Source organism: Propithecus coquereli, unplaced genomic scaffold (genome assembly GCF_000956105.1).
Source record: "Propithecus coquereli isolate 6110/MARCELLA unplaced genomic scaffold, Pcoq_1.0 Scaffold179, whole genome shotgun sequence".
NCBI lineage: Eukaryota > Metazoa > Chordata > Mammalia > Primates > Indriidae > Propithecus > Propithecus coquereli.
In genome coordinates, this window is record NW_012142634.1 from 1,570,859 (window position 1) to 1,594,497 (window position 23,639).

The window sequence follows — 23,639 nt, forward strand, 5'->3', positions numbered from 1 at the left end:
TGTTTTTTGTAAGTTACTCCGTCTGTGGTATTCTGGTATAGCAGCACAAAACAGAAACAGGATATTTGCATGTTCCATGTATGACTCTGAAGGGAAAACTCAACCCCTCTGACGACTGTCAAAAGCCAGACCATTCGCTTGTTGCTTAGCGTCCAAGTGATGATGTAAGAAGGTGCCTCCCCCTGTTAGAGCAGGTCCTCAGTTAGGTATAAACAAGGGGGGAGGGACTGGAAGATTAGCCATCTGGCCTGAAACAGACGTGGGGAGAAGAGCTAATAATTTCCCAACATTGCCCAGGTGCCCAGTGACCTCTCCACTTACATGAATATATGAATAAGAAAAGAACGCCCAAGGCTCGTGGCGTTGCTCCTTTCCAACCTGCCCACTCCCTTTCTTCAGAGGGTACTTTAGCTTCTGCACAAGCTTTTCCAAAGCCTGTCCACTTTCACTCAGTAAATTTGCCACTATTGCTCAGTTGTGTACACATCCTGAAATTCCTGCGACCTTGGCAAGAACCTTTATGCCTGTGACACCCCAAGACCTACCCCCCACCCCAGTTGTCTAGCTTTAACATTGTTCTTTTGCTTTGTACAGGTAACATGTGAACAAGCCTCAAAAAACTGTCATCCTGCAAGGGGCGGCCTTGCAAAAATAACAGGAAAATACCTAATCCTATAATTTCTCCAGTAACAGTTAAAAATCAATCCCATGAGTTCTCTCACTGACAGGTACCCTGCAGGAATTCTGTTTTGCACAACTTCTGAAGAAAGCAGAAAAGAGATGTAAATCTCTCTCCTTCAAAATTGTGTTTTGAGAATCTGCTTTTACAGAGTTCCTGAGTAAACAGCAGAACGAACTATAGCCTCAACCATATCTTGAGGACAGAGTCACATCTCCTGTGATAATCCCTTCTCCAAGGAAAGGCAGGATGTTGCTCCATGAATTAATATAAATGTGTTTGCAGACAGGATTTGTCTCAGGAGTTTTTGCAGAGCTTTGCCCTGAAGGAATATGTGAACGTGTTTAGTTTGCATTTCAAATGCTGTTGCACTCGGGAGGGCCTCTCTGAAAGACAGTAGCAGCTGCATCCCACAAGGTGCTGCGTTTCTCAGACCTAAAGGTTTGGATTTGCTTTGTAAAGCAAAGTGAATCTGTTAAAAACTACAGGATGAGAGCTGATAATAGAGTGCCCTCCAGAACAGACAGCCACCCTGGCTAAAAGCAAGTTCCTGCTTAATACTCCAGACTACCTGTCTCCATTCACAATAACATGATAAAGAAAATATGGAGCCAATATATCTCTGTTTAACTCTGTTAAGTGATAAATTTACCTTAGAACGTAGAAGTTAATCTTTGAAAGATTTTATAACCATTTGTTCACGTAGATAGAATTAATTAAGGGATATGTAGAAGCCTTTTGAAAAACTGTTAACCTAAGAGGAACTACCTGCTGTTATGTAAATCTGTTACCCCTGGCAACTAATCACTGTTCCCTATAAGTTACAATGTAAGACTTCATTCGGGGCTTTTTGAGATTCATGGAGAAAATCTAGGCCCCCTGAGATCCCTCTTTGCCTATAATTTTTATAAACTTATAAAACTATACCTTTGTCTCTGTGTATACCTTTATTTCCAACTATTTTCCATTTTTCTCTATTATTTTCTTATCCCTTGCAACTCTACCAAAGGGACCCAGTTTTTTGCTGGGAGCTTAGCTACCTCCCAGCAGCAGGAAACCAACCCTTAGACTTTGACATCCTTGTGTTTTTGTTATCTACCTGCTTTTGTTATCAATTGACAGCCATCATTATTTTTTTCTTTGTCCCCCCTTAAAATCAGCAAGCCACTTGGCCTTGTTGCTGGCACCCCTTCTTCCTCTGGGATGCCACGCCATCTCTCTGCTCTCTTCCCCTCCTCCCCTCTCTCTTTCACTCTCTCATTCTAAGGAGATAAAATAAATTTAACTTTTACATGTTAATCTCTGCGTGAGAAATCTTTCTCCACCCTCGCCATGAGCACCTACTAGGCTTTCCACCCTAACAATACCATCCCCATCCAGCCCACTCTCCACCTCCCCTATAGGTAACTACTTTAATTAGTTTCCTACATATTCTTCCAGTAGAGTTTTTTGTTTAAGAGAAAAATCTGTGACTCAGGCTGGAGTGCAGTGGTGCCATCATAGCTCCCTGTAGCCTCTAAGTCCTAGGCTAAAGGGATCCTCCTGCCTCAGCCTCCTGAGTAGCTGGGATTATAGGCGTGCACCCCTGCTCCTGTCTCTTCTAGTGTTCTTTTAAAACAAATATAAGCAAATAGGAAAATACATTTTGTCCCACTCCTTTCCAAAAGGTAGCATAGTATTACCCTATTCTGTGCTTTCCTTTTTTCTTTATGCAGCAATATATCCTAGAGATCTTTTCAAATCAGGACATAGAGAGCATTTTCTTTCCTTTTAATACTTGCAAAATAGCCCAGTGTCTACAAGAACTTTTTGTTTCTTTAAACCAGCCTCCACTTTAGGTTTGTTGACCTAAGTAATTGACTGAGGCAATAATCTCAACCAATGGAGGTTTAGTAAGCCAAGATTCTGAGGACACGCCTGGGAAAAACATGAACCACAGAAAAGCTGTGGCTGTTATTCTGAAGGGGAAGTTGGAAACTTCAGCTTTTTAAAGGTATACAGAGAAAGGAAAAAGGTGTGTGTGTATGGGGCTGCAGGGGTGCAGATGAGGGAAAGTGGTTAGTTACATACTTGTGAGGCCCAAGAAATCTACCTTGTACATAAAATAAGGGAGTGAGGAAGTATCAATTGCGTAGATGTCCCTGGGTAAGTGGAAGAATGTCTGATTCTGTCTTGCCTCCAGTTCTGTTACCTGTAAGATAAACTTATAATTCATTATTAGTTTGGAATCAGATAACCTTTAGTTTTAGGTGCTAGACATAGGTATGTTTTGCATGTCCTTTCGACCTCAATTTTCTTTTTACAGGTTGCATAGGAAACTAATAAGCCATCACCTATGGGGCAGGGTAGGGTGGGAGATTACATGGGGTAAGTATAACAGAACTCCTTTCGTTATAATTAATGCTGCAACGAGGGAGATCTTTGTGAGTACCAGGGTGGTGGCAGTGGTTACACAAATCTAGAAGTGATAACATGCCATAGAACTATACAGATGCATATCTCTTTAACCATCTAGGTTAAAAGGTGGTGGTAGGAGATGAATTGACAATAGGCAGATCGACAAGGGAAAAGACAAGGTTTATTTACATATCAACTCTATTTTCAGAAGGCTCAGTTTAAATTTAGATAAAATGTTTTTTGTCTGTGGTTGATTGGAGGCTTTCCTATTTCCCCTTAGAAAAGAAAAGTAGCTCAGAGCAGTCTGAGCTACAAGAGGTAAGCAAATTTTACCTGGCCCAGACAGAAGTGAATTTGGGACTTCAGTAAAGTCCCCACCTCCATGTGTGGGGGCAATTGTTTTAAGCCATTTGTACCTTACTAGTTGTCTTACCCATTATCTTCACGTTCCAGAAATATGTGACAGAAAGGTATATTCATGGCAACTTGAATCTAAGTTCCCAGGTTGCAGTCCTCAAATTTGGCCCAAATAAACTCTACTTGTTTTGTCTTCCTTTAGGTGAACACCCCAGAGCCTTGCCTAAACACTATGCTGGTCCATTTTTTTTATTTCTGTACCCATCTGATAGGTGAAATTTATATCACAAAGCATTCTTATATTTGTGTCTCTTATGAGTTTCAGCACATTTTCATATATTTAAGAACCACTTGTATTTTGGGGTATACTGTTTATTCATGTTCTTTGCCCATTTTCCTATTCGGTTTCTTTTTTTCCATCCCTATTTATTTCCAGGAGCTCTATATAAATTAAATAAATTAGCTCCTTGGTGACAGGTATTGTAATTTTTTTAAAAGTCAGTTTATCATTGTCTTTTGATTTTGCTTATAGTGTTGTTTTGCCACACAGAAGTTGTTTATTTATTTTGCCAAAATTATTAAGCTTCATGTGATGGCATCTAGCTTCTGAATAAAATGACTCTCCTTACTCTAATAAAGGAATTTGCCCATGTTTTAGTACTTTTATGCATTCATTTAACATTTAATGTACATTTTTATACTGGCAAAAGGTAACAGATACATGAACAAATTTAATTTTTTCTAAATTCTCTTATGACTTAAGGTTCACAGAGATCATAGTGTGATTCCAGAGCTAGATAATTAGAGTGCTCAGTCTTGGGAAGCAAATTTTGATGGTATAAAAATACCATGTTCTGTTTGAAGTAATTAGCAAGCAGTTGCAAGACGTCAAGTTGTCCCTCTTTCTTGTTTCTTCTGCTCCTGGAGACTTGGTTATCTCTGAAATGTAGTCAGGCCTATCACAGGGTATGTGGTTTTTCCCCCTGAGATATGGTTTTGAGCAGGAAATGAAGGCCTGGAGTTTACCCCACGGGCTGTCAGTACCCAGGTGCTTCTTGGGAACACCTTTAGGCAGAAACAAATTCTAAAGGCTATGAGCTGGTGAACGTAAAGTGAAAGTTTTACATTTCCTTTCTGGGCTCTTTTCAGGTGTGTGTGAAAACAGAGTCCCAGCAGGTTGCCTGCCAGCAGAGAGCAGAGAGAGAGCTCACAGGACTGATCCTTAGCTGTTATTATTAAATTACGGGATTAGATATTTTCCTGTTATTTCAGCAAGGCCGTCCGTACACTCTTGCCCTGATTCAACTTTACAGATCAAGAAAAGGTAAAATAATAGTTTATGATATAAATAAATGTGTATAATAACTAAAGGAAGGATCTTTTAACTGCCAACTAACTAGAATATCTCATTCTTCAATCTTGCTGGAAACTAAAGAATATTTAAAAAGTAAACTAACACAGATACAATTACACATTATAAGAATGGCTAAAGAATAAGCGACAGGCCAGGCGTGGTGGTTCATACTTGTAATCCTAACACTCTGAGAGGCCGAGATGGAGGATCTGGAGGATCGCTTGAGGTCAGGAGTTTGAGACCAGCCTGAGCAAGAGTAAGACATTGTCTCTACTGAAAATAGAAAGAAATTAGCTGGACAACTAAAAATAGAAAAAAATTAGCCGGGCATGGTGGCGCATGCCTGTAGTCCCAGCTACTTGGGAGGCTGAGGCAGGAGGATCCCTTGAGCCCAGGAGTTTGAGGCTGCTTTGAGCTAGGCTGATGCCAAGGCATTCTAGCCCCTGTCAAGCAACAGAGCAAGACTGTCAAAAAAAAGAGAGAGAGGAAAAAAAAGAGTAAACGACAACACCAAATGCGAGAGCTGGTGAAGAACTGGATCTCTCATACATTGCTACTGGGAATGTAAAATGGTACAGTCACTCTGGAAAATAGTTCAGCAGTTTCTTATAAACAGGCAATTACCATATGACCCAGCAGTTGTACTCTAGTATATTTAAGAGAAATAAAGACTTTAAATTTAAAACCTGCATACAAATGTTTATAGCAGCTTTATTCATAATTTCCAGTGAAAACTGGAAATAACCCAGATGTCCCTCAACGGGTGAACAGTTAAACACCTGTGGTACCTCCCTATTACGGTGTGGTTGTAACGTGCTCCAAGAAATTTCAATGATCCCTACCTGTTTTTTATAATCTACTTCCTTAACTACTTGACCTTTTAAATTGTTTCCCAGAAATGGTAGATTTTCTGCAAGACAAAGGAGTTGAGATTCTGAAGTCCCCAGGGCAGACTTCCTGAGGCCAAGACTCCTCATGCTCTCCACCTGCCCCAACGCACATGGCACCTCCTTAAAAAGCATGTGATCTCCTTTAGTAGGCAGCTTCTCCAGAAAAGGGGTCTTTCATGTTAAAAAATTCCTTTCTTCCTTGGCAATCCTCATTGTCTCAATAATTGGATCTTTGCCCTGTGAGCAGCTAGACCTAGGTTGGAAAACCCCTTGTGGTTTCGATAATGAGGGGACCCACTTGGCACTCCAGAGTTGGCATAACAATGATTTTAAATTGAAGACATCTGAGATTGAACAAATGTAGAGAGAACCTTCTAGGAGCTTCCCTTATCTAACTAAAAGCAGCAACCTCTGGGAAACGAGGCTACCATAAATTCCCTCTCTTGGGGAGTGTTTGGCCCCCGAAGACAGACTACTCATAACAGTTGTACAGGCAAACATTACAACAAACTTTCTGATTACCTGTTTTCCTAAAAATCTCTTTCTTTCCTAAAGAAACCTATTTGTGTTTCCCATAGAAGCTGTTTCGCCCCCTTTCCCCTAAATTAGCTATATAAACTTTAACTTTAACCATTTAACGAGCCAGCTAATGCTGTGAACTAAAATAAAATTTTAAGGCTCACCGCCCCCCCCCCCCCACTGGCTGACTAAATAGACCCCCTCATGGCCAAAGGAATATCCTAAAACTAAATTGCCTGCCAGGAGGAAGGAAGTCAGACATGCCTTATCATGCCCCCCTCCCTTCTTGGGGACATCCTGTGTAACCCATTAGCAGGCCTAAGGGTATGCAAGACACACCTGCAGGTCCTCAATTTACACAACAAATCTGTGTCTGGTGGGTTATCTCTGATAAACAGCTCCCAGGTTAAAACATTCCAAGCCTTTAGACAAAGCTTCATGTCTTTAACCAATTACAAGCCAAAGAATCTTTAAACCCACCTATAACCTGTAAGCCCTCGCTTTGAGATGGCCCGCCTTTTAGGGGCCAAACCAATGTATGCCTCCCATGTATTGATTTATGACTTTACCTGTAATCTGTCTCCCTCAAATGTATAAAACCGAACTGGAACCCAGCCACACCGAATCCACTTGCTCAAGGCCTTTTGCTCAAGGCCTTTTGGGCGTGGGTCCGGGTCATGGTCCTCAAATTTGGCTCAGAGTAAATCTCTTTGAAATTATTTTACAGAGTTTGGTCTTTTTTTCCATTGACAATGCTCATGAAGCATAGGAAATAAACCTTTCACTAGTATTAACCTGTTTTTTGTCCTTTGATTCCCAGGCCCCTGTCCCTGAACCTAAGTGGGTGGAAGAAAAGTTTTTTTCCCTCCCCTACAGTAGAATACTATTCAGCAAAAAGGAAAGAAAGAAATAAGAAAGAAGGAAGGAAGAAAGGAAGGAAGGAAGGAAAGAAAGAAAGAGAAAGGAAGGGAGGGAGGGAGAAAGGGGGGTAAAAGAGAGGGAGGGAAGAAAGGAAGAAAGGAAAGAAAAAGAAACTATGACTATACGATTCCATTTATCTAACTTCCATTTATCTAACGTTCTTGAAATAACAAAATCATACAGATGGAGAAGAGATTAGTGGTTATCAGGAGTTAGGGACCAGAGCAGGAGGTTAGGGGTAGCATGTGTTTATAAGAGGGCAACACAAGGGATCCTTGTGCTGTTGGAAATGTCTGTAGCTTGACTGTTGTGTGGATACACAAACATACATGTGATAAAACTACATACATATACACATGTAAGGCTGGGAATATCTGAAAAAGATTGGTGGATTGTGAAAGTTGTCAGAAAGAATCAAAATGGAGTCAGTACTGTTAAAGAACAAAAAAACCTGACAAATAGAGCCAGGGAAGGCCATGAAGAGAGGGTTCTCACGCTTGTATGCCTGATAAAAACTATCACAAAAGACTGCAAAAACCACAACCTTGCACAAAGGCCATCACAACCTTTCACAAAAACACTTCTGCAAGGACATCTGCCCTAGCAAATGCCTGTCCAACCTTGGACTGCTGTCACCCTTGTTACTAATCTACAGATTTTTTAGGAAAACAGGTGATAAGAAAGTTTGTTGTAGTATTTTGGAGCTTTGTAGCCAAGTATAATTATTTCAAAACAATTACGTAATCCTCATTTTTTTCCTTTATGAACTTCTGTTTTCCTTTCCCTCCCTGAATACGTACATATTTACTATGGCATGTGTATTCCTACTGCAATGCTCTATTCCCAAATGTCTTTTCTCATGGAGAGTCTGTTATTTAGGTAGCATCAATGTCAGTTTCCTGGTTGTGATATTGTACTAAAGTTTGGTAAGGTGTTACCACTGAGGCAAATTGGATAAAGAATATGCAGGATCTTTCTGTATTTTTTTATGACTGCATGAGAATCTACAATTATCTGAAAATAAAGTCTAAAAAATTCTATACCTCCCAAAGTAAATTAAATTACTTTATGGGCTTTAAAATGACAGGAATTGGTGTAGCTTATGAAAATTATGTCAACAATTTAGAAGAATTTAATGAAAAAATATTTAACATTTCTTATGCCAAATTATTTGTAACTACTGTCTAAAACATATATGAGATGTATTCCAATAGCAAGTAGTAGAGAGGGGAAGGTCCTCCAGACTGATTTTTTTTTTTATATAACAAATATGGGGCTAATTGCCAATATGGTTAATTATGCTCATTTCCTGTTATTTCCTTAGGTTAATTAACCTAGTCAAAATAAGAACAGTGATTTTCATGACTTTTTATGCTCCTTTGGATATAAGGATCAATGTGGCACATAAACAGTTTTACAGGTTTATGAGACAATATTTAATATCGAGCTTGGATTTGACAGAGTGGGCTGTTGTGTAAGGCAGTCAGTTGCTCGAATTATACTGGCCACATTTTCTCCTACAGCCTTAGGCTCTCTGCAGTTGGCAGAGGTGGAGTCCAGCTAAGGCAGCAACAGTTCCTTACTGGGAAACATGAGGAGGAGTAATGAGGATTTGCTTATTAATGATGTTTATCCTTGGGGGCTTATGTGTTCTTTAGTAAATCACACAACCTTTCTTTCTCTACTTCCCAGTAGTTAAAGGATTCTTAATCTTCTAGATTTTACTGAATTTTAACTAAATCCAGAATATTCATTTTAAAATCTGACTGAAGTACTGCATTTCTCAATTTAGATTTTTTTTTTTTTTGAGACAGAGTCTCGCTCTGTTGCCCTGGCTAGGGTGAGTGCCGTGGCGTCAGCCTAGCTCACAGCAACCTCTAACTCCTGGGCTCAAGCAATCCTATTGCCTCAGCCTCCCGAGTAGCTGGGACCACAGGCATGCGCCACCATGCCCGGCTAATTTTTTCTGTATATTTTTTAGTTATCCAGATCATTTCTTTCTATTTTTTAGTAGAGACGGGGTCTCACTCTTGCTCAGGCTGGTCTCCAACTCTTGAGCTCAAACAATCCGCCCGCCTCGGCCTCCCAGAGTGCTAGGATTACAGGCGTGAGCCACTGCGCCAGGCCTCAATTTAGATTTTAGGTTGATCCCTTTTCCTCTTTTATGTCCCCACGTCAAAACTTCTACACTAGAATCTCTCCAACCTCTGCTTGCTTTCTCCACAAACAGTAGCTTCTGTTCCAGGTGTTTTCCAAAACTGCTGAAAATATAGCTTTTCCCTTCCACCAGGCTCTGGCTCCTTATTCTAGTCTCTAGGAGTTCCTAACAACGCCTTGCCCTTCTAGAAGAATAATAGTGACTGCCTCAAAAGATGGCTAAATAAACCACGACAGGGCGCAATGCCACAGAATCAAGTAAAGGACACCTGTTGCCTACTGTATGACCTTGGCCAAGTTTACACTTTCTATTTCCCAAATTACCAACTCATAAAAATGAAACCAGACACTCACTTAAATTTCCAAAGAAATCTTAAAAGACAGGATTATTAAAGAATTTTTTTTTTAATCATGTAATTACTTGGGTCTAACACCTTACCAGGTACTGGAAATTTCTTTGACCCATTCTTCTTTTTAGGAAAGACACATTGTGTAGTAGACAGAAGTTAAATAGAAGTCAAGAACCCTGAGTTTCAGACCAGGCATTGCAGTCAATGCCTGCAGGTGCCAGGTGGAAACCAAATTGAGTAAAGGGAGCACTGAACAAGGTCATTGCCTGCCTCAATTTGTATCCATCATCTCTGCCAGCTGGCCTGCTGTGTCTTGTACTTCTCCAACGCACAGCCTCTCACTGGTTTGTTTTCTTTACTCTACGTGGCACAAATTTTGCTTAAATATCCTCTTTCTTTTGCTACAATTCTGAATAAAGCCTATTTATCACAAACCTCCTCTAACTGATATCCTACTAATTCTCTTTTTGCTTCTTGGCCTTTTTTCAAGATTGACCCAGAATGCTCTATACTGTACTCCAAGGGCTCAGACTCCTGTCCTCTTCACTATCCCTCAGATGCCCAGAATCATTTGTGGTTTTTACTAGCATCCATACCTCTACATTCAATTTTTTGGCTGCCTCCCAGACCCATTTCCTGACCAGCTTCCAAAATGCTTCCAGTTGTAAGTTTTGGTAATACTTTAAACATGTCTAAAACAGAATTATCGTCCTTCTGTTGCCCAAAATTACTCTTCCTACAGATGTCCCAATCTTTGCCTATCACTAAGCTGTTCCATTTAGAAAATGTGGAGTTCATTAATTCCTCCATTTCAAGATAATTACCAAATCTTCTCAAGTCTTCCTTTCTCTATATGCCTTCCTTTCTAATGATCAGTGGCATCACCCTCGTTGAGGGCTTTGTTACACCACAGGTGGACTTTTGAAATGGTCTAAGTGGTATCTGTGCCTTCGGAGTCTCATCTGACAAATTCCTTCTGCGAGCCACTGACCATTTTATCTTGTAAAATGCTTTGGCAAACAGCACCTCAGAATCTCAATGGCTCCTGCTGGAATCTTTCAACAAAAATCTTTCAACTTGTAGATTAATTTCTGTAGTCAATAAACTGGGTGGGGCAAATAGTTTGAAAGAGTTTTCTACCCAGTTATAAGGAAAAAGGCCACCTTTCCCACCCTCATGGAGCACACTGTTATACAGGTCTATACCAGTGTGTCTCGATGGGGCAATTTTGGAGGCATTTTTGGTTACAACTCAGGGACGATACTGGTCTGTCACAGGTGGAGGCCAGGGAAGCTGCTAAATATCCTGCAACACACAGGACAGCCCCCCACAATTGAAAATTATCCATCCAGCCCCAAATGTCAATAGTGCCAAGATAGAGAAACCCTGGTCTAGCCCTTAGAAAAGAAGGAATAAAGACAATGCAGGCCTAATACAGAGCTAGTATATGGATACCAGGGAGGGTCTTTATGGTTACTTAGTCTTCCTGGCACCAAAGAGACAGAAGGATGGAAAACAGATATATTTGCATCTGCAAAGAAACTGCCAGTTCTGTACTTGTGAGTGATAAAGTTATAAATGCTTGGGTTTTGGTAAACGAAAGGGCTATTACTCAGACTTTGGGCAACGCTTACGTAGGAAGTGGCAGAATAAACCTGTGCTTGCTTTAATCTGTGACCATTTCTAGCTTCCTAGATTGGAGAAGGCAAAACTACTTGGCAGTTATCAGCTCTGCACTGCTACAAAAGCAAGCACAAACTTAACGCTCTTAACGTGATAATAAGGACTTGCCATCTGAACCCATTCTATCCCTCTGCAAACTTGTCACTTCATCTATCATGGCATATTATTTCTTTAAAAAGCAGAGCATATTCCTACCGGTACACCTTTGCTTATATATCTCCTTGTCTGGAATCTCTACTTCTCTGCTTCTTTACCTGAACCTAAGCCATGCCTCCTTTGGAAGGTCAGTTCAGGCCTCATCTCCTATAAACACTCTGCCCATACTATTTACTTAGCAATAGCAATACACTATCTTCTGTCCTAATATTCATTTTTAACACATTTCCTGACTCTTCAATTAAAAATGTACTTTCCTTTATGTCACGAACCCTGTTGTAAACTCATAGGTCCCCAAGACTTATCCATGTACTTTGCATAAAGCAAGGATCCTCCACCTCCTCCTCTCGCAGTTACTGGTAATGGGTTCTGCCTGGGTTAATAGCTAGTATTTACTGAGTATTTACTATGTGTCAGGAGCTGTCCTAAGTACATAACATCTATTATCTCACTTAATAATGCTGTTCTCCCACTTTGCAGAAAAAGGAAATGGAAGTACAGAGTGAGGAAGTAACTTGTTTGTCATCCTCCAGCAGAAGACAAGAGGGAGAGGGCCAACTTGTCCTTTTATGAAGAACTCATTCTCTAGGTAATGCCATGGCATTAATCCATTTATGAGGGTGGTGTCCCCATGACCCAAACACTTCCCATTAGGCCCCACCTCTGCATCGGGGATCAAGTTTCCTAACACAGAAACTTTGGGGGACACATTCAAACCACAGCACCTACTAAGCTCTCTAGACCTGGATGCCAAATACATGTTCTGAAAAAGTACTGTTGGCTGGGCTCAGTGGTTCACGCCTGTAATCCCAGCACTCTGGGAGGCTGAGGTGGAAGGATTGCTTGAGCTCCGGAGTTTGAGATGAGCCTGAGCAGAGCAAGATCCCGTCTCTACTAAAAATAGAAAAAATTAGCCGGGCATGGTGGCGCATGCCTGTAGTCCCAGCTAGACTTGGGAGGCTGAGGCAGAATGATCACTTGAGGCCAGGAATTTGAGGTTGCTGTGAGCTAGGCTGATGCCACGGTACTCTAACCAGGGCAATAAAGCAAGACTCTGTCTCAATAAATAAATAAAAAGAAAAAGTACTGCTTTGTTGAACAGCAAAAAGCTGAACAACAAGATTTATATCTAATCTAGCAGCTGCTATCCGTCCGACTTTTGGAACCACAGGTTGACTAGGTCCAATTCTCCATTAATAGGGTTGACCAAAAAAATGGACAGGGCATTCTAATCTACCTGCAGGACCTGAGAAGGCACTGCAACCTGACTGTTGTGTAACTTGGGAACAACGGGTATTGTCTCTGAGTTCCTCATTTGCAAAATGAAGACACTAATAACTACGTCATCAGGTTCACAGGAAGGGTAAAGAGCGTAGTGGATGTAAAATGCTGTCCCTGTCCCGCAGTAAGTTTGCAGTAAATGCCGGCTCTCCATTTGCTCCTGGATAGGGACCAAAATTAGCCCTACCTTGCATTTCTCCACCCTTATGCCACTTGTGACCACATGCTCAGAGGCAGGACTCTTTTACCTTTTTGTCTCACATTAGAGATAATTAATTTTATTTGCCTGTTTTACAGGCTTGAGATGTTAAGAAAATTACTAAAATCATGTCAGTATATTGTCACAAAGGAACAGAATTATGTTCTTCTGATTACTGTTTAATACTATTTATAACTGTTGGTTAATAACTTAGCATGGAAAGCTTCCTGGGTTTTACAATTTGACTCTGTTCAAATGCCTTAAAATGTCCTCATTCCCCTTGTGCTGCAGTGTTCTCACCTCTCCTGTTCCCTCCTAAACCCTAACCCAGTTTCCAGAAAGCCTGTCTCTTCCCCAATGGTCTAGTCCTCTACCTCCAGTGAGCCAACAGGATGACTGTGGACTTATTAGGATTTGTTCCATGTCTAAATCATAAGAGGTTAGTTGGATATGGTTCTAAACCCATCACTAAAAGACAAACTTTTTGAAGGTAGGGTGTTTTACTCATTATTATATCTGCCATAGCACACAATGCCTCATGCATGGCAGGGCAGTAAGAGCTAACATTTACTGAGAGCTGACTAAACCCAGCACTATTCTAAGTACCTTACACGGCCATATGAACAACCCTACAGAACAGGTACAATTAATCTTGATAACAACCCTATGGAATAGGTACAATTATTCTTCCCATTTCACAGACCAAGTAACTGAGACACAAAGAGTGTTAAGTAAGCTCTCCAACGTTATACCACTACAAAGTGAGAGAACATGGGTTCAAACCCAAGAAGTCTGGCTGCAGAACTCACAATCTTAACTACTATGCTACAGTCAACATTCAATCAATTACATTAGCTGATTTATGTAAAAGAGCTTCAAAAACTATAAAGGACTATAAGCCACAATAAAACAACAAATCCAAGCAAAATTGGTCTCTGGTATCTCTAAAGAGGAGGCAGTAGGGCTTGAAGGTTAAGTTTAGAATCAGATCAGACTTTGAATACCAGCTGTATCACTTTCTGGCTTTGGCTTAATCTTTCTCAGCATCAACCTATGAATCTGCAAGATTAACTACCTGCTAAGAAGTAATTAATCCTTAAGAATTAAGTGAGATGACTCAGATGCAACACCAAGAAAGAACATGCTTGCCACAGAGTATTAAGTCATTAAATGTTGGCTCTAGAACAGAGTCGAATTGTAAAACCAAAGAAACTTTCTTTGCCAAGTTATTAACCAACAATTATAAACAGTATTAAACAGTAATCATAAGAACATATTTCTGTTCCTTTGTGACAATACACTGACATAACTTTATTAATTTTCTTAACACCTCAAGCCTGTAAAACAGTCAAATAACATTAATTATCTCTGATGTGAGACAAAAAGGTTAAAAAGTCTGCCTCCAGGCATAAGACTGAGGGAACAGGTGAAAAGCCTTCAACTCATTAAAGCAAATGCAAAGAAAGTATAAAAATTTCTGAAGCGTCAGCAGTGGGACAATTCCCAATGAATTGCACAAACACAAGTGTATACAAATGTGTGAGAGTTCTGGAAAGCATGCCGTAGAGATGTTTAATGTGGCAATGACAACCCTGACACAGGGCTGTGAAAGAATCAACAGCTTGTGTAGGTCCAGAGATCAGAATTAAGTACAACAGAAGGATGGTTTTAGCTCAAGTTCACGGTTTCACCCTGGGCGATGGTAAGACCGTCCAGGGAAAATACTCAGGCTCTCGCCATGAGATAAGGAGCAGAGGGAATTCCCGGCCTGTAAGTCCGAACAACTCCGAAGTCCCTTACTTTTCGAGTGGGACCGTGGAAGGGAGGGCAAGGAGACGCTCTGCTCAGAATGAGACTGGGTCTACATTATAACAATCTTTTGCGGGGGGAGAAGGTGGGTTAGGGCATCGGAGAGGTGACATCTATGCACCGATGAGATCCGAGACTCAGTGGCTCTCAGGAGCCAAAGGCCTGCAAAGGGCATCTTGCCGACGCGGCTCTCCGACTCCATGCAAGGTGCTTGCTTCTCCACAGCTTCTAGACCAGCTCCCAGGCCCCTTCCCACAAGCTGCTGCCCCCAGCCCTCCCTAAAAAAGCCGAGGCCAGTTGTGCCGGAGGCCTGGAGGGAGGTCCGGGGGTAAAGGGTCTGAGGTCGGCCCGCAGGTAAAGGGTCTGAGGAGACGGGCCCGCGGGAGGGAGGGAGGTGCGGGCTCAGGACGTGGAGCGGGGCTCAATCCGGCGCTCCGGGCCCGTCAGGAGAAGGCCCCGCGTTCGCCCTGAGTCCCCAGGACGCCCGCGACGAACGCACTCACCAGCCCGCTGCTGCGCAGCAGCCGAACCGCCAAACCCTGCATCCTTGCTACCGGCCAGGTCGCTACTCTCTCCTGCGCTCCCCAGGGCAGCGCGTCAGCGCCCGGGTACAGAGCCAGGGCCCCGCCCCTCACACACCCCGCCCCGCACACACCCCCGCCCCCCAACATCCCCGAGACCCCACCCCCTCAGGCCTACGGAACACCAAGAGAGACACACAACTCTCTCCTCTGCCTTCGCCCTATGTCCTGCTCACGCGAGACTTCGGAAGGCAGGGGGGCGGGAAGGGAGCGAGAGACACAACAAACATGGCGGCGGCTGCGACGGTGACGAAGACGGCGGCGGCGGCGACGACGGCAGAGGCGTTGAACAAGGTGGTGGGGGTTACTCGGTGCGGTTGTCAGGAGGTAAGTAGTAGGCTGCCGGGTTGGACGGCGGCGACGCGGCTGAGCAGGGCGGATAAGAAGGAGCGGTTGGAAGCGAGAGCCGGGTTCGCGGCGGGCCGGCTGACCCCGCCCGAGACTCTGTTCCAGCAGAGGGTCGGTCGTAGCTGGTCGGTGGGCGGGGTGACAACCCAGGACCTTCCTGGCCGGAGTGCGGAGGGCTGCGCTGCCTGTGGCTGCGAGAACCCCGAGGGAGCAGCGTCTGCGCTGTCGGCGCCGTCGGGCAGGAGCTGAGAGGCTCCAGGGTGGGGACTGCTGCACCTGGCTCTGACAGGTGGTTGTGCGGGGTCGCCCCGAGGTTTGTGTCTTCACGCGGTTTCAGGGTCTGGGGGTCAGCCCAGGCGCGGATCTCCTAGGTGTTGCTCATCCAGGCGAGGATGTCGCTCCGAATCTTGGTGACGATGCTGCCCCAACGCCGATACCAGGCTGCTCGTTGGGAGGAGGACTTTTAAAACCTTCGTCTTTTATCTAATAGATCCTGCTGGATCTGTTTCTACTACACGTGCACTTTAATTTTGGTAACATGTGAGATTTAGGGAGGAGACTGCAGCAAAGAATTACTCAGGTTTATTCAGGGCTTAGATCTCCTCATCAACTGTCTGGAGTATGAGTGGCCAAGCCAAGCATGCTCAATAACTGGATCCGAACCAAATGGGTTCTAGCTAATACTAACCACGTGGCCTATTTAATGTCCCCTTAATGTGCTGGTCAGAACCTGAAAGAGGTGTGACAAGCAAGAGAAGAAATAAAAGCGTCTTAAATGGTGAGATCTCAGGAAATTCAGTGTTGAAGGAAAAACTTTAAAACAACTTTTTAAATGTTTGGACTAACAGTTTTTAAAATTTCGTTTAATTTTGATTTATGTCATGTCTTCAACACCGCTAGAGATTAATACGTTGGTGGGAGTTCGTTACAGTAAATTGAGATGTTTGGTGTTCTTTTTCTACAGCAGTCCAGAATGTTTCCCAGAAAACCGGAACTGTTCTGTGTTGCCATAGAGAGGATAATAAAGATGAGATTCAGATGTGCCCTTGTTGGGTGTGCATGGTGGGATTTTTTTAAAACCCTTTCCTATTTCCACATATAGGAGTGAAGCGTTGTTTTTATGCAACTGTAGCTGTTCAGCAGTACCAAGCCTATCCCTTTTAGAAGTGCACTGTGACCAAAAAAAATTAATAACTTAAATTTAGTAAGACGTTAAATTTTTGCCAGAAAAATGAAATCTTAAGAAATCTACCAGTGAAAAAATGTTAGTCACGCCTGTGGAGCTTTTGCTGAAGTACAGCTATTGTTTTATTCTTTGATTATGTCAACTTAGTTTTCTTTTCAGCTAATGGTAATAAGACAGGCATAAGTTGTTAGCTTATTAAACCTGTAGATGCTAATTAAGTTTTTGTCTTAAAGGTTTTGATTTGTGTTGTGCTTTTCTTTGCAGATCTCTGTATGGCTTTTTAATTTTAGTTGAAATTCTCTCCATGGCCTTTTGGAGTCCCTTGGTGTGTCTTCAGAGTAAATTTCAATTACTCCACATTTCATCCATGTTGGAGTGGCAGGATAAAGGAGGAACTGATTTGGGGTGAAAAGGTTAGATTGTACAACTTCTCTTTTGTGTTTCTTCCAACATGATTTTATTTATGTTTTACTTTTATATTATGCTTTTTGATTTGTCAAAGCCTTATAATGTTCCTTTTTGTCTTCAAAGAGTTTTTGACAGTTCTGAAATCAGGAATTGTGTTCTAATTCTTTTTGAAGGCCCATGTTACTCTATATAAACCAACCCTCATTTGTTAGCCTTCTCTATTAATAATGTGTTCTATAGCAGAGTATATTTTTCAGTTACCATAATTATTAGGCGATAGAAGTAAATACATCATTTGAACTATAATCACTTTATGTGTATAGGCCTGCTTAACCCCCAAAGTAAGTTATATAAGTTAGTTGCTAAGTGTTGTATTCTTCCCTGTGGTTAGTAACCTTTAAAAACTTCTCAAATAATGCTAGATGAATGAAACATATCCTTTCATTGCCTAATCATGTTCTCAAAATTCTCCCATAGTTTATAAAAAAGATAGACTCTGGAAGGTAGGTTAAAGAGCCTCTCCTCTGGTTCTTTCTTGCATTACCTGTGTTTCATGGTTATGGTTGCCTTCTAATTTGCATGGTAATGCCTCTGTTTTAGCTCCTGGTTAAGAGATTCTTGGTGTGTGCACCTGTTTACACTTATATAATGTGTGTTTTTGTATATTCTTGTATTGATTGGCAACTTTCCATTTATAATACAAGACTGAAGAAGAAAGATCAGAGGACTTTATACAAAAATAAATCCTTTATCAGAAGCAGAGGAAGTTTAAGGAATAGCTTAAATTACTTGCTTGGCGGTAAAGAGATGTTCATGTTCTTTTGGGATATCAAATCTTAATTCTCAGATACCTCCTTTTCCTCCACTGGCTTGGATAGTCTTGGTTGTTTGGTAAAAACATTGTTTTTGAGCCTTGAATGGGTAATTTGGGGGAAGCTATTGGCATAAAATGCTTTAGGTATACTCTAGCCAGTTTCTATGTAGACATACACTTAGACCCCATGGAATTACATATTAAACTCAGCTTACCTTAATCAGAGTGATCACAGGAAGGACTCAGGAATTTTGCTGTATCATAACGAATGATAATCATAAGATTTGAGAATGTTCTTCTCTTTGGTTGATATGATTAGAGATCTATCTTAGTTCAGGCTGCTGTAACAAGTTACCATAGACTGAGTGGTTTAAACGAACATTTATTTTTCACAGTTCTGAAGGCTGGGAAGTCTAAGATCAAGGTGCCAGCAAATCCGGTATCTGGTGAGGGACTGCTTTCTGATTGTATTTTCACATGGTAGGCAAGTTCTTTGGGTCTCTTCTTACAAGGGAACTAAGCCCATTCAGAGGGTTCCACCCTCATAACCTAATTACCTCCCAAAGAAGACCCCACTTCCAAATACCATCCCATTTGGGATCAGAATTTCAACATACGAATTTTGAGGGACACAAACATTCAGTGCATGGCAATATCAGTTAGGAGAAAGATAGATTTGGGTTGGAATACACCACCCAAATCTATAATAGTATTTGGAGAACAATTAAATAAATTTCTATTTCAGATGACAGAGTTTTTACACATTGGAATTTTGTGTAAAGTAAGTAAATTTTGGCTAATAAGCTCCAAGTTGTTGAGTTCATGGCCAGTAGGAAAGATACCATTGAAGAAAATTATTGTTTGCCGATTTCCTAAAGTATATATTTGTTATGTTGGCAAAGGTTTTTAAATTTATCAGTGCTTTAGAGGCATCTCCAGATATCAGTTAATTTGTCGAGTTCTTAGATAAAACTTTCAGTCCTGAGACTGATGATTATTATTTTAAATACAGGAAAATGGCTTGGATAGAAAACTTCTATTTTCTTTCTATGAGAGGAAGTCTGTTGTATTTTCAGAATTATTATTTTTCCATTTATTGTGCTTAGAAATATTGACTGGAGATGGAGAAAACTGGGTTTTGTGCCAAAGACTCTACTTAGCTTTAGGCACCTTTCATTTGGGTCTGTTCCGCCAACTAGAGCTCTCTGTAGGGGCCTGTCATGCTCCTTATATGTGGATATGTGTGACATAGGTGACACAGGTCAAGTGGGCACAAAAATGCTTAGGGATGAAATGATACCTAATTTTTCAATCACGATAGGATGTTTAAGGTTATAAACCATATTAATATATTTAAAATCTAATTTAAGAATAGTTTTCCTTCATGTTTACAATGTTATCTTCCCTTATCTTATTTCATTGGCATCAGTTTTTTTTTTAAGTCCATCACGTGTAACGACTGAAAAGCAGCATTACGATTTATGGCAGGGAACACAGTGGAATTTATAATGTGACAAGGTGATAATAACCAAGACTGTCAAAATATGCCAGCCATCCTCTGTAATTAGGCTCATTTGTGTTCTTAAACTTGAGATCTTGAGATGCCTGTATAAAAATACCATTTTCTTCTGCTTGCTTACTGGCAGTCTTATGTGTTTTTACTTCATTGTCATATGTACTGTAGCAGTGTTATGCTTTCTAATCTAGAATTGGTAAGGTTTATCTTGCTTATTGAAGCCTATCAAAGTATATTCAGACATTTTCCAGGGAAATGTATCAGTTTTCGTATGAACTGATTGGCAAGAAGTGATGTTAGGTTGCAATGTAAATACTGAGATTTTTTTCTTAATTACAGCTTTTATAATTAGAACACAGACAATCTGTGGGACTGTATGGCTTTTACAATTAAAAAAATAATTTCCCAGATCTTATTCTTGATAATCTTTTTAATTGGAGCTGACTAGCATACATTTTCTAACCAAAGCGTAAAATTTAAAGGAAAAATAATCAGCAGAATCAACAATAGTCACAAAATATAGTAATACGATGATTAGGAAACAGAGAACCAGTTCAAGTAAACCCAATAAGATGTGGAAAAAAATAACTGAAACAAATTGTTCAAAACCTAACAATAGTAGGGGTGTGTGTGGTGGCTCTCGCCGTAATCCTAGCATTTTGGGAGGCTGAAGTGGGAGGATTTCTTGAGCCTGAGCAACAAAAAAATTAGCTGGACATGGTGTTGCAGGCCTTTAGTCCAGACAGAAGGTTGAGGCAAGAGGATTGCTTGAGCCCAGGAGTTTGAGGTTGCCATGAGTTATGATCATGCCACTGCACTCTAGCCTCAGCCTTGGTGACAGAGCAAGACCCTGTCTCTTGCCTGGGGGTGGGAGTGAGGGCAGGGAGCCAACAATAATCTATAAGATTGAGAAAGTTGAGCCAGATTAAAGCAAGTGATTTAAAGATATGGCCTAAAAGTAAACTAAGAAGAGATGAGTTTGGGAAATTACACACTGATTTGGGAAATTGGAAATTGGGATATATGGATTAATGAGGCTCAGGTGGACCACATTTGTTTCATCTTAACTAAGGAACAAATAGATGCTCAGTATATTCTCCAACCAAGTTGATGAACTGATAGAAACAGGGAAAAAAACTGTGAATGTGAGACATTGAGGGATTTCTTAATCCAAGGTATAACCATTTTTTGCTACAAAAAATAATTATTAATAGAAAAATAGTTACTACTGTCTGTGCCTACCATATACTACACGTTGTGAGATACTTTATGTATATTTGCCTGTAAAACTTAAGATAGTACTGCAAGTTGGGATTATTATTCCATTTTACAAAATAGGAAACTAAGGCTGAGGAGAGGTCCCTGTTCAGAGTATTTTTTTTTTTTTTTTTTTTGAGACAGATTCTTTCACTGTTTGCACTCCTGAGCTCAAGCAATCCTCCTGTCTCAGCCTCCCAAGTAGCTGGGACTACAGGCATGCGCCACCATGCCCAGCTAATTTTTTCTATGTATTTTTAGTTGTCCAGATAATTTCTTTCTATTTTTAGTAGAGACGGAGTCTCGCTCTTGCTCAGGCTGTGTTCGGAGTCTTAAAGCGAGTCTTAAAGTGGGTCTCATCCGATACCCAAACAGAGTTGTCCTTTGATGTCTAAGGGGGATTGATTCCAGGACCCCCTCAGGATACTAAAATTCATGGATGCTTAAGTCTTTTGTATAAAATGGCATAATATTTGAACATAACCTACCTTTACCCTTCTGGTGTACTTTAAATCATTTCTAGATTATTTATAAAACTTAATACAATGTAAATGCTATGTAAATAGTTGTTACATTGTATTGTTTGGGGAATAATGACAAGAAAAAAGTCTGTACATGTTCAGTACTGATGCAACCATCCATTTTTTTTCCTAAATATTTTTGATTTGCTGTTAATTGAATCCACAGATGTTGAATCCATGGATGCAGAGGGCCAACTGTGTTCTGTTATCCTAATAGATTTTATGTAACAACTTTCTAGAAAACAGTGAAAAGAGGTAACAGTAATAGTTTTTAAAAGCCCTTGGGTAGCTTCTAAGAAGGGAAGAAATGTTGCATTAAGAAAAGTGAGAATTCAGTTACCTACAAGTCCTTATTGGGTTAAATGTGTTAAGAATAAAGAACAGATTAGAGGCTGAGGCAGGAGGATTGCTTGAGGTCAGGAGTTCGAGACTAGCCTGAGCAAGAGCGAGACCCCATCTCTACTAAAAATAGAAAAAAAAAAAAAGCCAGTCAACTAAAAATAGAAACAAAAAATTAGCTGGGCATGGTGGCTCACGCCTGTAGTCCCAGCTACTCTGGAGGCTGAGGCAGGAGGATCACTTGAGCCCAGGAGTTTGAGGTTGCTGCCAGCTAGGCTGATGCCACGGCACTGTAGCCCGGGCAACAGAGTGAGACTCTATCTCTGTCGCGGCCCGGATTGCAGAACGGGGGATGGACACAGAAAGAAACACACAGACACACACAAGGACATATAAAACTGCAGTCCCCAATTTGTACCAGTCGTTTTATTTATATACTTTTTCTATGTCCGGCAGCTACTTCCTGGTACGTGACTACCTTGGGCACCTTGAGGAAAACACATTTTCATTCCTTCCAGACGGTTGCTCAATGGAAGCACACGTTTGCATCGTAACTTCTTTATTTCATCACCGTATGCAGGACAATGAGTCGCCTTGGCTTGTTTGCAAGACCCCAGGCGCTTGGTTATCTGTCATAAAGCCGTTCGTCTTGAGGAATAGTTCTGTTTGTCCAACAGGCCGTGTCCGGACCTATTGTCCTCTGGCCCCAAGGAGAGCACATCCAGTTTCGCTGACTCTGGGCTTAAGCCAAATTTTGCCCAGGCACAGTCCCTACATCTCCCTCTTTTTTGTTTAATTTTGAGATCGAATATGTTCAAAAACTGTCATGATATTTTGATGGCGTTGATCATTCTTTATTTTCCGGTAGCTCCAGCATCTGTAGACCGAAAATAAACAAATCATGAAAACAAATAGAATTCCAACATTAGTTCCTGTACCATTAAGGAAAGCCTGAAAAGAAGTTAAGGGATTAACTTGAGCAAGCCCATTAGCTAGACTTTGGAAGAAATCTTGTTAAAATCCTCGGTCCTGATTCTCTTTGCCATGTCACCACTGGAGACAGCGAGTGGGGACCCACTCACAGCCCTGCCCTGTGGGGCAGACATAAGCATAACCTCGACCCCATTGTAGAACCTCTCCTTCTCTCCACTCTCCATTCGGCGTGAACACATACACTGGGTTGCAAACATTTGGTGAGGGAGAGGACGAGGTCGTGAAATGACATTCTGCTGCAGAGGAATTCAAAGCCTGCCAATGATTTTAAAAATTAAGGGTAAAGAGTGCTCTTAATAGGTGGCGTTGAAGAGACTCAGGGACTCCCCCTTTTTGTTTTTGTAATTGGAGTTTCAAGGTGCGATTGGCACGTTCAATAATTGCTTGACCTTGACTATTAAAAGGAATGCCTGTAATATGGCGGATGCAATGCAAGGCAAGAAAGGTAGCAAGTTTATGAGAAGAATAGGTGGGGGCATTGTCCATCTTGAGTATTGCAGGGAGGCCCATAACTGCAAAACAGGAATAAAGATGAGTGATGACAGCGTCAGCCTTTTCAGAACTCTGAGCAGTAGCCCACTGAAAATAAGAATAAATGTCAATAGTATGATGAACATAACAAAGGCGTCCAAAAAATGTAACATAGGTAACATATCTGCCAAATATGGTTTCCTCTCAAGCCGTGTGGATTACAACCTGGTGGCAATGAAGGGAGTGTTAAAGGTGTTAAAGGTGCGCAGGAAGCACAAGAACGCACAATAGCACGAGCCTGTTTGCGTGAGAGAGAGAAACGTTGCTGAAGTCCCTTCGCATTGGTATGATGAAGTTTGTGCTCTCGAGATGCCTGTTGAATAGAAGCAATAAGTAAAGAGTCAATTTTATCATTCCCTCTGGCCATAGGCCCGGGGAGTCCAGAGTGTGAAC

The 23,639-nt window shown here is 41.3% G+C and overlaps 2 protein-coding genes across 4 annotated transcripts in view; one reads left to right on the top strand and one right to left on the bottom strand.

Moving 5' to 3' along the window:
* ACADSB (acyl-CoA dehydrogenase, short/branched chain) overlaps nucleotides 1-15,335 on the bottom strand; it is a 42,992-nt gene extending 27,657 nt beyond the window's left edge. For both annotated transcript variants that reach the window (XM_012642449.1, XM_012642448.1), the window contains exon 1: nucleotides 15,256-15,335. In XM_012642449.1, the coding sequence (XP_012497903.1) occupies nucleotides 15,256-15,297 (42 nt within the window). In that variant the 5' untranslated portion in view covers nucleotides 15,298-15,335. The remainder of the gene's footprint in view (nucleotides 1-15,255) is intronic.
* Nucleotides 15,336-15,499: 164 nt separating this feature from the next.
* The window catches only part of IKZF5 (IKAROS family zinc finger 5 (Pegasus)), a 20,400-nt gene continuing 12,260 nt past the window's right edge, over nucleotides 15,500-23,639 (top strand). Inside the window, exons 1-2 of one of the 2 annotated variants that reach the window (XM_012642438.1) lie at nucleotides 15,500-15,660; nucleotides 17,132-17,280. The gene's annotated coding sequence lies outside the window, so the exon portion shown is untranslated. Of the gene's footprint in view, nucleotides 15,661-17,131; nucleotides 17,281-18,525; nucleotides 18,570-23,639 lie in introns of those variants that run through there. The other variant, XM_012642440.1, reaches the window with a different exon arrangement.